Below are 13,535 nucleotides of genomic sequence, written 5' to 3'. Positions count from 1 at the left end.
TTGTCCGAGTGGTGAGGAATTTCATTCCCTTTTTTATATTCATCTCATGATGCGAACAGTGTTTTAGAGCCACATGGGTTTTGTACAAGTCTTTTGCTGTATCTTCCTCCCTTCTTGTGTTTTCTTTTTCTCAATCTACTTTTTTTTCTCTTTGTCTCTCAGGTCTTGTCCAGGTAAATTTGAAAATGGATCTCTTTTTTCTCTCGGGTTTGGCCTTCTTTAATTCTGTCTTATTATTTTCTGACCTGTGATGTCATGTGGTTCACAGTGTTAACTCAGGAGAAATTAATGCTGTCATGACGAAACCACCCTGAATTGTCCTCTACAGGGTATACCAAGGCAGGGAGTGTGCATTTTCATGACTTGACAGGATTAACTCCATGTTATCCAAATTATATAAAAGATTGTCTGATGTCCACTCTCTAGTCAACACAGCGTGCAGAGTTTTTGTCTGATTCTTTTCTTTTGCTTCTTTTGTTTCCCTTTGCCCATCATTAAGAAAAAAAAAAAACATTTGGTTAAATAATGGTCACTTGGATTTTGAATTTATATGGCAGAAGCATTAAATTGTGCAACTGAGATTTTTTAGCAAAAACATAAGCAGGCTTTTATTTATTTATTTTTGAATTGTTTTTATTTATTTAAAATCAAGGTTTAGGGATAAACTGATGAAACCTGACTAATAGTAGAGTGTGGAAACACTAATGCAGTGTAGTGTGGATGGAAGGGCAAAACGGTGTTTTCAGATTTACCCTCAGGTGCCAGAGGTGTTAGTCAAATTCTCAAGTGCCAACAAGGAGGGCACAACTACTAGCCAGCTTTTAGTAGCACTAGAGCATTCACACACACACACACACACACACACACACACAGAGTCGGACAGGAACAGGCAGGACTTTGTCAAACAAAATAGCAGTTGCCGTTGAATGTTGCCTCCCAGCTGCTTTAGGGAGAATCAGACAGATAGAAATTCATCATCATCCACAGTGTTCCACCTGCAAATATGTGATGAAACTCACACAATTGACTCTCGACACACACACACACACACTCCCTTTTTGAGAGCGAGAGAAAGCAAGAGACACTCGGCATGCAGAATATTCCACCTGCAGTACAAACGTGATGAAACTGGCACAGCACCTGGAAATTAAAGTGTGTCAGGGGAGGAAGAGAGAGGCAGAGATCGAGGAAGGGCGTGACACGGGGCAGAGAGAGAAAAAAGACGATCATTACACAGAATATTCGCCCCGAATTTAAAGTTGGAAACTCACACAGCGAACGCACGCTTTTACGCTGTGGAAATAAGAGGGAGGGAGTGTGGGAGCGAGACAGAGTTGTCCCTCATGGAGGTTGCTTAAAGCCAAATCACCTTTTATCTGCACTCTCTCTCTCTCTTTTTTTTATTTCTGTATCTATTCTTTTCAGTCCTATCTGGTGTGTGTGGGTGGAAGAGAATTGGGGGGTGAGCGTGGTAGATGCTCTGAGCCGAGCCAGTTAAGATAGATCCTTTTTGGTCTGTGTGTGTATCTGTGCCGATCAGCGAAAGATGAAAGCAGTGTGTGTGTGTGTGTGTGGAAAAAAGAGATAGACCCAGTCAGGGGAAGGAGAAAGTGGCATGTAGACTGAGCGAGTATTTTAGAGCTTTAACCACTGTCTTGCGTCATGCGCTTGCACTGTTTCTTAATTGGTTTGTTTTGGCATGTTACAATTATGTGCCATACATGCAGCGAATTTAACATTTTTGTGCTTTGAGTTAGATATCGCATTTGCTCAGGAGCTATATGGGACAAATGCAACACTTTACTCTTTGCCGCCAGGCACAGTTGAAACGCACCATCCCCATCACCGCGTCATTTTCTCTTCAGACTTACTCAACTGTCTGTTGTAAAAAGCTCTTGCTTGACTCCACCGGGGGGGATTGGTTAACGGGAGAGATTCATATGGGTGTAGAGTCACGGGGGGATGGGAGCCCCTCTGTCACACACACATGATAAATGGCCTGTGTGAATGAAGGAGTGTCCTCCCCTTATAGATTAATCCCCGATGCCCATCAACAGTGCCCTGCCACTCAAACTAACATGCCATCTGTTGAGACCTCTCTCACCTCTGCACCACACACACACATGCACACACACACACACTATACGAAGGCTAGATTATAATCATCAGGGAGTCATCATTGTCAGTGACTCTAATGAGATTGGGGCAACATATTAGCACTGTACCAGGGTGCATACTAAAATGACGGGCTTTATCTCCGGCCTGTGCTTGTTGTGACCTGCGCATGCTAATTATCATCAATCAGACCTTACAGCCAGTTAACACACACATGTATAGCGAGAATGGGGGCACTGAGACACACTGCGCTAAAAAAGTGATTGATCTATGATGAGCGCACGTCAGAATGTAAACTGCTGACACTCAGATCTTTCGGGCTCAGAGCAGCGAGTGCCAGAGGTTACAGTTAATTCAACTTAGAGCAAAATAGTCTCAAACGTGCTATGAATAGGTGCATAGAAACAGCAGGAGACAAGGCTTCCCGCCAGCATTGCTGTGTCAAAAAAAAAAAAAGAGTCTCACTTTAAGTACGTTTCCTTCTTGGAGATTCAGCACAAGACTGTTAGAGTTAAATCCCAGTTCTCTTTGTGTGTTTTTTATTATCATTTTCCCATTAAAATGCTGACTTGAGATGCCGTCCTATATGGAAATGGCTCTTGACATTCATACTGGAATTGTTAACTGATTGCTAACACAGAAATCCTAATGGAAACTGCTACACATGCTTGAGATACAGCGCATAACCTAAGTGCTCGCATAGTGCTTAGGGAAATGTATTGATTACTGCTCAGATATCAGATATCTGCTGTTCCCTCACATAGATTTCCTTGTAAACTCGTGGCTTTCTTTACATTCAAAATGTCTCACCAAAAACTTGTTGAATGCCTTCCCAATCTCAAAAGTTTGCACCTTTTGGGGGATATTTTGGAAGTTGCATTGTTGACATCATTGTGTGTAATATGTTGTCCATGGGCGTATTGCGTGTGGGAAAAACATGTCACATAAACAAAACAGAGGCCCAACTTTTCCAGTGTGCACTATACCGCCACTACTGGTCACAAACGCCACTGGGTCCCTTTTTAACATGCAGTTCTGTGGCTGTGGACTCCAAAAGGCTTTGTACTGAATTTTACAATATAAAATAGCATTTGCAAATCTACATTAAGAAAGATGTATTAGCTGGAGAGATAAAAGCATAAGAGCTCAGAATGTACAAATTGGCAGGCAGTCTATCACTACATGTGCTCATATCCATCTTTGAAAAAAAATATATGCATGGACTCACATTCACATTTCTTTTTATCTTTTACTCTCTCTCTCTCGCTGTCTTTCTGCACACATGCACACACCCACACAAACACACACTACCGCACATACACATGCAGCAGGCTGATTTCTGTCTGTTACCAATCAGGCTCCATTTTCCAGTCAAATTAATTCTTTCTAATTCTGAGCTTCCAGTGGTCAACCCCCTGTGGTGCACTTCAACTGAGCTCTGCATGTGTGTGTGTGTGTGTGTGTGTGTGTGTGTGTGTGTGTGCACATGCTTTTGTGTGTCTGTGTATGAAGTAGGGAACACTCTACAATAGATCTTAATTGAGAAGACGGACTGCAATCAGCATATTCTTGTAGGAAATCATTAAATCATTTCTTCCTCCCCTCTCTTTTGCTCTTTCTGTGTCTCTCTCCTTCTTAGTGGTGATTAGCATGGTAATGATCGCATGCTGATTATGGCCATCAGAAAAATCTGACATCTGTGGTCTATCCATCTCTATTTCTCGGGAAATAAAAATAAAATTTAAAAACCTGCACATCCTTCCAAGTCTCTTAATTAATACAGCACATTGAGGAGAAACACAGAATGTCGCTCTTGCAGGGTTTCCTGGTAGAAAAAAAAAAAAATATGTGAGTTGTGGGTGCCAACATTTAAGATAGATTTTTTTAGACTTGTATTGCCTTCTGTCTAGTCTCTCAAGGCAGACACATGGCTTCCACATTTTCCAAATGCTTCTGCCTACTAGGGCTCAATGGTATATAATTCCTGCATTGAATTTGCAACATGGGCATTTGCAGCAGTCACATTGCAAAGGCTGCAGTGTCCGGGCATATTTATGGTATGCTGTCAATCTTTCAAATAATTCAGTTAGGGCACACCAAAAATTAGGGGTAAACCATCAATTCAAAGTTATGACATTAAATACAGGAAGGTTGCACTCTTATATTCTCGGTAAAATACATTATTTAGATTGCAAACATGTTTCGGCAGTTTTCCAAGGCACCCTGTATTTAACATCATGCTGTTGCACAAGCAGGAGTTTTGAATGTTAAAATGAGCAAGGAACAGAACAGAGGAAAAAAAAGGAGGAATTGCTGGTAAGAAATGATAACTCTGCTATAGGGAAGCGTTTCACCTTTAGAAAGGAGGATATGGAGCAAACATTGGTCCTCTGTCGAGACTGCCATGCATTTTCTGGCACAACAAGAGGAAATTCAACAAATTGGTTTGACCAAAGCCCTGTGCGACAAGTGCAAAGACAGATCTGAAAGCCATCCAACAAGACAAAAGACTATTTCTAATGCTTTTCCCTTGTGGTACCGCAGAACAACATGGCACCACTCAATGCTGTGACAAGAGAATGTTTTAAAAAGATGATCATGGGCTCAACAAAAGGTACATCATACCATCAACCGCCTATTTTTGACTATCCTGCAGCTTTACCTTAAGTTTATTTGACCTTCAGTTTCTGGTGTTTCTAATGTGTTAATCACAGAATTTAGCTTGGACTGATAGTTGGCTTATTTCTGGCTTATTTCCTCCTTGAAAATCATCCTAATCATTAGCAATATACATTGTAAAAGCAAAAGAAGCAACCATTTTGACATGAAATAGCAGGTAAACATAGGTGTTACTAATGACATAATTAAGGTTAACAACAGCAGGACGCTGGCTCTGTTACACCTTAATTGAACAGCAGCTTCATTAAAGTTATTAATTACACCTGGTCTGCCTGCCATTGCATGTCAAATTTGCTGCTGTGAAAAAGGTTTGGAGTAAACCGTCTACCCCTCAGTGTGTTTGCATGCCTGAAGCTGATATAGGAAGTGAAGGTGGATATCCAGTCATTTCCTAACATCTACAACCCGTTTTGCAGTTGTGTAAGTAAATCCTGCCGCAAACCACTACCCATACCTAAGCTGGCTCTAGCTAGTCGCAGTCAGTCATAGATGAATCCTGTATGTCTAACGATGTCTCGTTTGACGATTTTGCTGGCGTCCATTCCAACATGGTTTGGGGCATTGCTAATAAATTAGGCATGCACAGCTAGTATAGCCTCAGTTTTGTTTCTGCAGGGAATATGTTTTGTCTTGTGCTCAAATTTTAATTTACTGTAGCACAGATTCTCTTGGGGAGCAAATGAAGATTGTTAAAAAAGGCTGGCTTGACAGGGTACTTTTTTCTGACTTTGGCCTGAATTAACACATTTAAATAAAGCTACAATGACTCAACTCAATAATAGAGACCGGAAATAGTTTGTAAGTGTTGATCGAGATGGAAAAAGTACAAACAAACGGAGTGAATTCGTGCTCATCTATGTCTGGTGTTGTTCTGTCTTTCACTGTGAGAACTGAGCGCTGTGAGGCTGGATGTGAACCTTACAGATGGTTAGTGCACTGCACTATGTAATGGCCGCAGCATGCCTCCAGCGGCTGTATAGGTCTTTCAGTGAACAAAAGAGCTGCCCAGTGGCCACGTAACTGTACTGTACCTTTGCCACTTAGATTTTCAGCACATACAGACTTAATTGTAGTCGCAGTTTATTTTCCATTTTTTTCCCCCCTCCCCATCATGCCTCTCCTTGAGCGCTAATCTGAGAAGCGGTCCTGTATGCTTTGGAAAAGGCCCTTTACTTTCCAGACATAAAGAACCCCTAATGAAGCAGCCTTGACTTCTGGGACTTTGGATCCAGTGGGTATATGATGAATTCTTTGTGCTGCTTTTCTTTCATTCTCCCAATAAATACAGTTGAAAATGGAGAACGAGTGAAGGAGGCTGCACATTGTGGAGGCTGTAGAGTGAATAGAGAACAGACAGAGACAGGAATGTTAATGGAGCCTTCCTTTTACTCACAGCTCGCAGCTATCATTCACCACAGCCCTGTGTGAGATTTTAGCGCTTTCTTTTTTAGTGTTTTTTAGTGTTTTTTATTCACTTAACCTCATAGTGGCATAAAAATAATCACAGAGTTTAAATTTTGGGCCTCGGATTAATGACACTCAGAGCTAATGGACACCATTTGCCAAGGCTCTGCCCTTTTTTCCCTCATGAAACTCCATTTATTAGTTGACCCTCAGTAGGTGTGAAAAAATATGGAAATGGCTGTTTTATTTTATATGGCATTTTTCATGAGCACATACTTACAGTAGAGCACAGGATTCTTGTCAAATTGTGCTACATGACTTTTTATTTTTCTAAATTGTGACTTATGGAGAGGAAATAGAGAGCCCATCTTTATCAGTTTTCTGATTTGTGCTCCTGAGAGAAGTGCACTCTATTGGTTGGTGGTGTTGCCAAATGTTTGATGTTTTCCGACCCAGTAATTGCTCAAAAGTCACCCAAACTGATACAAAACCGCCCGAATATTTTAACAACAGTGTTGTGGCACACCACAGTTCTTCAATATAGTATAATAATTATAAAACAGCAACTCAAATGTTCACAAACACACTAGCATGCAGGTAGAAGGCAATAGAATGCATCGTACAATGCAACAATGCAGCTATTTTCCAATTCTGGCCTCTGTCTTAAAGATAAAGAAAAAATAAAAGGACAGCTCAAATATCAAAATAAAAAGGCTTTATCTAACTTCAGAAATGCAACACAACCCTTGACAGTATGCCAGCTGAGTGGTGTTTGTGTGTTTGCAGTGTGAGCCGTGGGAGGGCGGTCATGATGGTAATTCAACCAAAATGAGTAAAAATTATGTCATATCAAAGTTGTGCTGAGTGACTGAATGTGGAGAGAAAATAATTAGGTTTGTTTGCATAACTAAAGAATACAGTTCATGACAGTATATATATTTTTAAGTTATTATAATTTTTATGCATTTAAAAACCTAACCAACTCATGACAACCAGCCCAAATCCTGTCCACTTGCCCAATCCTGTTTTTTTTCCCCCACACAATGTGAAACCCAAAACCGCCCAACCTGGCAACACGCAGCCGGTATATGCGCTGATTATCTGGCCATCTGACAGTGAGCTGTCAATTTCATAGCCTGTGTGAAGAGAAAGAGTTTAATGCGTTGGGCAGAAACCATATGCTATGCTGCTGTCATGAAAATCTTTTTCATGCTCTACCGGCAGCAGGAGGAGAGGATGCACCTCAGTCATCAAGCACACACTAACATGTTATAATTATGTTTGAATGAAAGCCCTGATTTATTCAAACAGGATGTGGTCAGTTGTGTTACTCAGGTAGTGGAAAGAAAATTTAACATCACAATATATTGGACTGAATGCCTCAATATTGATATTGTGACAGTATTGTAGGAAGAACTGTTGGTTCTTTTATAAGACATTTACACACAAGATTGTTTGCCTGGCAGAGGCAAATAACAGAACAACAACAAGTCTACTAAGTTCAGTAGATTCCATACCTTTACTGTAATACATTTAAAACCAGGAGCAGACAACGCTTAGGCACCATATTTCGGTATCCAAAATCCCAGGCAGTATCCTGTCTCATGCCGCAGTGCAAATGTATGAACAATATATTACCCTTCCCAGCACAGCACTAGTGAAAAGTTATTTGTTATGCTAGCTGTGCACTTTCACATAATGTGCTGTTGCCAGTAGAAAGCTTGTCTAAAAGGTATCATTTCAACTCACCAATTATTTCAGTTGGATTGCTGGTCGTCGGATTAGTGATTGGCAATCACGCTGTTAAAAAATCAGTAACTGGAATCAGCCGCAGAAAACCTAATCAGCACGTTCCTTATTGAACATGCTTAGTTGTGAAAATTACCTTTTGTACTATTGTTTTTCCCCCTTCCCAGCAGAATCATGGCCCCTCTTCCTCTCTTTATCTCTGAATCCAAATCGAAATCAAATTAAATATCACGTTTTGGCCTCTGCCCGGCCACTGTATTATCTGGCTACTCTGGAGAAAGAGAGAGTGAGAGAGAAATGTAGTAAGGGAGATCAGGGCAAAGATAGTGAGACAAAAGAGAGATCCAGATGTGTCCATCTCTCTAGCAGCTGTCAACTGGTCTCTCTAGGAAATAAGAGGAATGCTGTGGAGTGAGGGTGAAACGTGAACACCATGAATCTCATTATTTCACCACTGTTGGATTTATTTTTTTCTTGTTTGTTTTGACTGCATGCTTCAGCGCAGGGCTTCATTCCTGCGCTTTTCCACACAGATCCTTCCATGAATTGCAAATTTCATCAGCTGGGACCCCAACACCAGCGATAGGAAGATTAAAAGACAGTCAACAGACTGAAAAAGTTAGAGCATAACTACTTTACAGGAAAAGGAACTTGGGAGTCACTGCTTGAAATCTCCCAACTGCAAATTTAAAGATAGTGACAGAAAGTGTGCAAGTAGTTTTGTGCAGTGGACCTGTTCTGCTCAATTCTGGTCTACTCTGTTCTATTCCATTCTGTTATGTTCACTTTTATTCTTTTATTTTCTGTGTATTGGATGAAAAAGATTCAAAATCAGAAAGACTTGATTGAAAAGACAAGAGTGACTTTCATTTCAGTCTCCTTGTCACTGTATGTGTATAGGTTGCAAGACCTGATGACAGTATTACATTTTCTTACATGTGAATTTTTCTTGAATGTAGCATGCATGGAAAGAAAAAAAAAAGTCATTGCTTTAGAAGTGATTTCAAGATGTGGATTTTTTTAGGATCACATTTGGTGTCATGTCGACCACAAACAACAAAAGTAAAAAAAAAAAGTTAATGTAAATTGTTCCTCTGTAGTCAAAATGTGTAAATATCATCATCTTAGATTTTCTTGTTTTCTGAAAGGCAGGGGTAAGAAAGACTATAATTTTCTCCGATCACAGTGCACACAAAACAAACGCTGACATTATCTTAGGCTCCAAATGAAGTTAAAAAAGTGGTTAGCTATTTCTTTATGTGTTATCACTTACATTTTTGAGCAAACACATGAATAAACACACATTAACTCTGGTGCTTCCCATCTGTGTGATCTGACATGCACACACTGACGCTCTTTTTTTCTCTGTCTTCTCTCTGTGTGTCATCAGGAGATGGCAAAGATATTGAACCATCCTCGCGTGTATGCCTTCCTCCATGTTCCTGTGCAGTCGGCCTCAGACAGCGTCCTGATGGACATGAAGAGAGAGTACTGCATCGATGACTTCAGACGAGTGGTGGACTTCCTGAAAGAGAGGTAAGGCAGAACACACACTCCCGACGGGCTTCTGATGCTGTGTGCTCGAGGCTGTTGCATGTCAGTGTCCAGCTGACTCCAACATTTTAAATGTCATGCTCTCTCTCTCTCTACCATCACTCCCTTCACACTTCCGCCCTGTCCAAGAGTGTTGTGGTGATGATGTGTTTTTGTTGGCCACAGTGGAAGTTACTTTGACCACGGCTCCCCTCAACAGATTTCCAGTGGATTTTCAATTGACCCAGTGAAATCAGGGAGGGGGGAAGGGGACTATGAATTGGTATGCGTCCCTTTATGTGTCTATCCGTTTGTCACACAGTGGCATAACTTTCAAACAGGCGCTCGGATTTCTGCCAAATCTGATTAGATTGCTCATGGCCAGGGAAGAAGCAGCTAAGCTCACCTCCTGGCCAAAAGGAGTTGTGGCAGGTTATAGAAAGGTTTGTAACTTCTGATCAAATTCATATGTCATGGGCCACAGAGGACCTGAGTAACTTTTCAGGCTGACCAGCCAAAACGGGCCGTGGGGGGCAGTGGGGTGCAGCATTCCACACATTACCACATTATCCCTATAATGGCAGGGGCAGGAGGTTTTGACATGACGTCATGTCACGTCATGTCATGCCATGTCAAAACCTCCAGCTCCTGCCATTATAGCGATACTGTGCCTTTAGAAGAAATTACAGGAGACTACACTCCCTTACATGCTTGCTCACCAGCTCACATGTACAGGCTGCTGAAAACAAAACACCAGCTGCATCTGAGGTAGTGCTTGGTAGTGTGTGTGTGGCTGTGATAGCGTGACAGGGCACAGGTGTTTGTTTTTTTTTTGGTTTTTTTGAGCGCCACACAAGCACCCTCCCTCTCTCCCTGACTTGCCCATTTCCATTTTCTTCCCATGTCTCTCTTTCGGCTTGCTCGCAGCTGACTCACTGTGTCATTACTGAGTCATCAGTGAAAACTGAACTCATGTCAATACTTACAGGATAGTATTGTTTTGGATTGGGAAAGCACAGTGTGTGACTCAGTATCCAGGTATGTTGACAACCTAGAGCTTTTCACTTTGGCTGTTTCTCTTTTTCTTATGGAGCAGACATGCTAAACAGGATTAAATGTCACTTTCTCCAATTACTGGATTTACTGATATGATGTCCAGAATGATTACATTTGAAGAGGCAATGAAATTTGTCCCCAGTGGCGTCCTTGATCACAGATGGGAACTGCTAGTGTAGAAATTTGCATTTGAACACTCAAAGTGTTCAACAAGGAGGCTTGCCATTTATACTTTGCTGGGGATATTAGATGTGAATGCAACCAGCACTTAATAAATTGTGTAACTGTGATGTCGGCTTGATAAAGTGCTGCTTTCTCTGACTTTCTTGGACATCCTGGAGGTCTAAAAGTGGCAGTAAATGGTAAACAGTAAAAACAATATTCATACTGAGCATGATCACTCTTCATCTTATAGTAACTGTGTATATGAGAGTCCTTTCTGTTATATGATAAAGGCGAAGAAAAGCAGGTCAACTTATTGCAGGTTTATGGTGAAAACATCATAGATCCAAAATGTCAACCTTTTAGAAACCAAAAACGTGAGACTGTAATTGTTGAACTGAAGGTGGCATTTGAATAACAAGGACAAGTGTTTGAAACTTGGGAAGACTACGTAATCAAATGGGAAATGTGGAACTGACAATAATACTGCCAGCCTGTTTTGGGCTTGCCTTCCAGCACTTCATGTTCAAACTATGCTCTACCAATGTACACGCATTTTTACACACACACACACACACACACACACACACACACACAGGTTCCAAAGGTCAACATGTATATTCCTGATATGGATTAAATATTGCCCACGATTAAAGATGAAAAAAGAAAAAAATAAGTATAGCCTATCCATAGTACTAAACACGTACATACTGTATTAATGCACATGGATTTGACCTTTGACCAAGCGCTAAATCTTTCTCTTGATAAGAAATGATGTAAATTTAATCTCATACTTCATGAAAGATAATCTGTTAGAGAACTTGGGCATGATTAATTATGGAGATAAACGCCGGGCTTGGTGAATAAATATAGATTTGATGTTATGATAATACCTTATGAAACGATTCATATGAAGATGAGTTTGGGTCAGATTTCTGTCATAAATCTCTAGATATTACCATCCGGTGCTTAAGGAAGATATTTATGTATGTGATGGTATTGCCAGATAATAACCCTTTAAGCTTTTTTGTTTGTTTCTTTTTTTTCCTGGAATTTAATGGCAAGTATGCATGATTTAGATGTGTGTAAGGTATTTCTGCCTCATTTGATGATCTGTGCTGGAGAGTTACAGCAAAGATGAGAGAGTGTACATGGTGGAGAAATCTAATGTCAGGATATGAACAAGGACATGAAGTCATTCCATTTAATATCCAGATGAACTCAAGGGTGTGTCTTATTCAGGTCAGGGTGCGGTCATTTACACGTGGCAAAGCTTTGTATTGAACTATGTATGTCAAGTTATGGTCTTTAATCTTAATCATCACCATGTCTTTTGATGTTGCAGATTAAAGGCATTTTGTTAGTGTACATTTTGCTGTAAGCAGATAAGATCCATGCATTACAGCAATCAATAGATTTCATGTAGTATAACTCATTTCCATAAATAGCTACAGCCAAATGGTTGCTTATAGAATGTGAATTTGAAGGGAATGAGACTTTTATTCGGGTCAGGGTACAGGTAAGTTTTCATGTATTGAACTTTATTGATACAGTTTGTATGAGGTCTTTTTTTTGGTGCAAGACAAATGACTGTAGGAACCTTCAGTGCAAGTAAATGAAAAACTAAATGGACCAAATATGAAGTCATAAACTTTCATCTGACACCACCGATGATACTTCATAACCAGACCCCAAACGTCAGAATGGACCGGCAGTGAAGGGAGAGAAATTGCGAAAAACCAAAAAGCATATCTGGAGATTCACGTACAGTTTTGTTGATCACTCTGCTTCCACTTCTCAATGCTCAGCATGTTTTTTCTGTACTCCATCCTTTGAGTAGACATGTCCTCAAACTGTCTGGACTGTGTGAAGGTCTAGAGAAATTGCCTGTGGATTCTCTCCCTCCTTTCAGCTGAATTTAGATGTTTAGCCATGGATCTTATTGAGAGTGAGTTTTATTACACAATCAGGTAGGGTTCAGCGACTTGCTCAAGGTTCCTTATGGCTACTGTTGGACATAATATACATCACCTGTGGTGTGGGCATTGAACCTGTGACCTCCTAGTTATGGCAATGCATTTCTTTCTACTCTGCTGCTCAATTTCTACGGCAGCTCAGTTTCTGCACTGTGATTGCAGTGATATATATATTTTTTAACATATACATGCAGGTTAAAATGTGTTGCATACTGATTCATCTTTCATGTGACAGCATTAAGACCTGATCCCAGTTTTCAAGTTGTTATATAATGCTGCTGCAGGATAACAACCTGTTATCTGCTGTAACTCAGTCCAGCGTTATGAAAAACGGCCTCATTTTCAGATTGACAACCATGTCAATTTTTTTTTTCTCTTTTTTGGCATCATACAGTGTGCTATGAATGTGTTTCCATGGAAAAACATTAAAAAAACAACTTACTGTAGACCAAAAAAAAAAAAAAAATACAGAAAATGGAGTTACATGACAGTGGTAATGCTGACATCACATGATGATCCCCTCATTGTCAGTGTTCCATACTAATTAGGGTCCCACAAAGCTCCCTAAACCCCCTTCTGCCCTGCTTTTCAGGAGGGAGTTATTGACTTGAACACTCCATTATAGTGTTTATGCTTGTGTGTGTGTGTGTGTGTGTGTGTGTGTTTCCCCGCTAATGTCTCTGCCATGTTTGAACAGATATGAGGGAATTAGGGCTAGATTATTGAAGTCAATCGCCTGTCAAAAAAGGGAGAGACTGTGTCACTCTGAGTGTATTTTTCATATGTGATTGTACGTGTGTGTGTGTGTGTGTGTGTGTGTGTCTGTCTGTCTGTCTGTCTATGCTTGAATAAAGGGGCAGC

At 40.5% G+C, this 13,535-nt stretch overlaps 1 protein-coding gene across 1 annotated transcript in view; it reads left to right on the top strand.

Moving 5' to 3' along the window:
- Positions 1-13,535, top strand: part of cdkal1 (CDK5 regulatory subunit associated protein 1-like 1) — a 318,909-nt gene that overhangs the window by 186,773 nt on the left and 118,601 nt on the right. The window contains exon 10 of the mRNA XM_030072443.1: positions 9,338-9,483. Coding sequence (XP_029928303.1) covers positions 9,338-9,483 — 146 coding nt within the window. The remainder of the gene's footprint in view (positions 1-9,337; positions 9,484-13,535) is intronic.

This window comes from Myripristis murdjan, chromosome 16, assembly GCF_902150065.1.
Source record: "Myripristis murdjan chromosome 16, fMyrMur1.1, whole genome shotgun sequence".
In the NCBI taxonomy this organism is placed as follows: Eukaryota; Metazoa; Chordata; class Actinopteri; order Holocentriformes; family Holocentridae; genus Myripristis; species Myripristis murdjan.
This window is presented reverse-complemented; position numbering and strand designations above follow the sequence as displayed.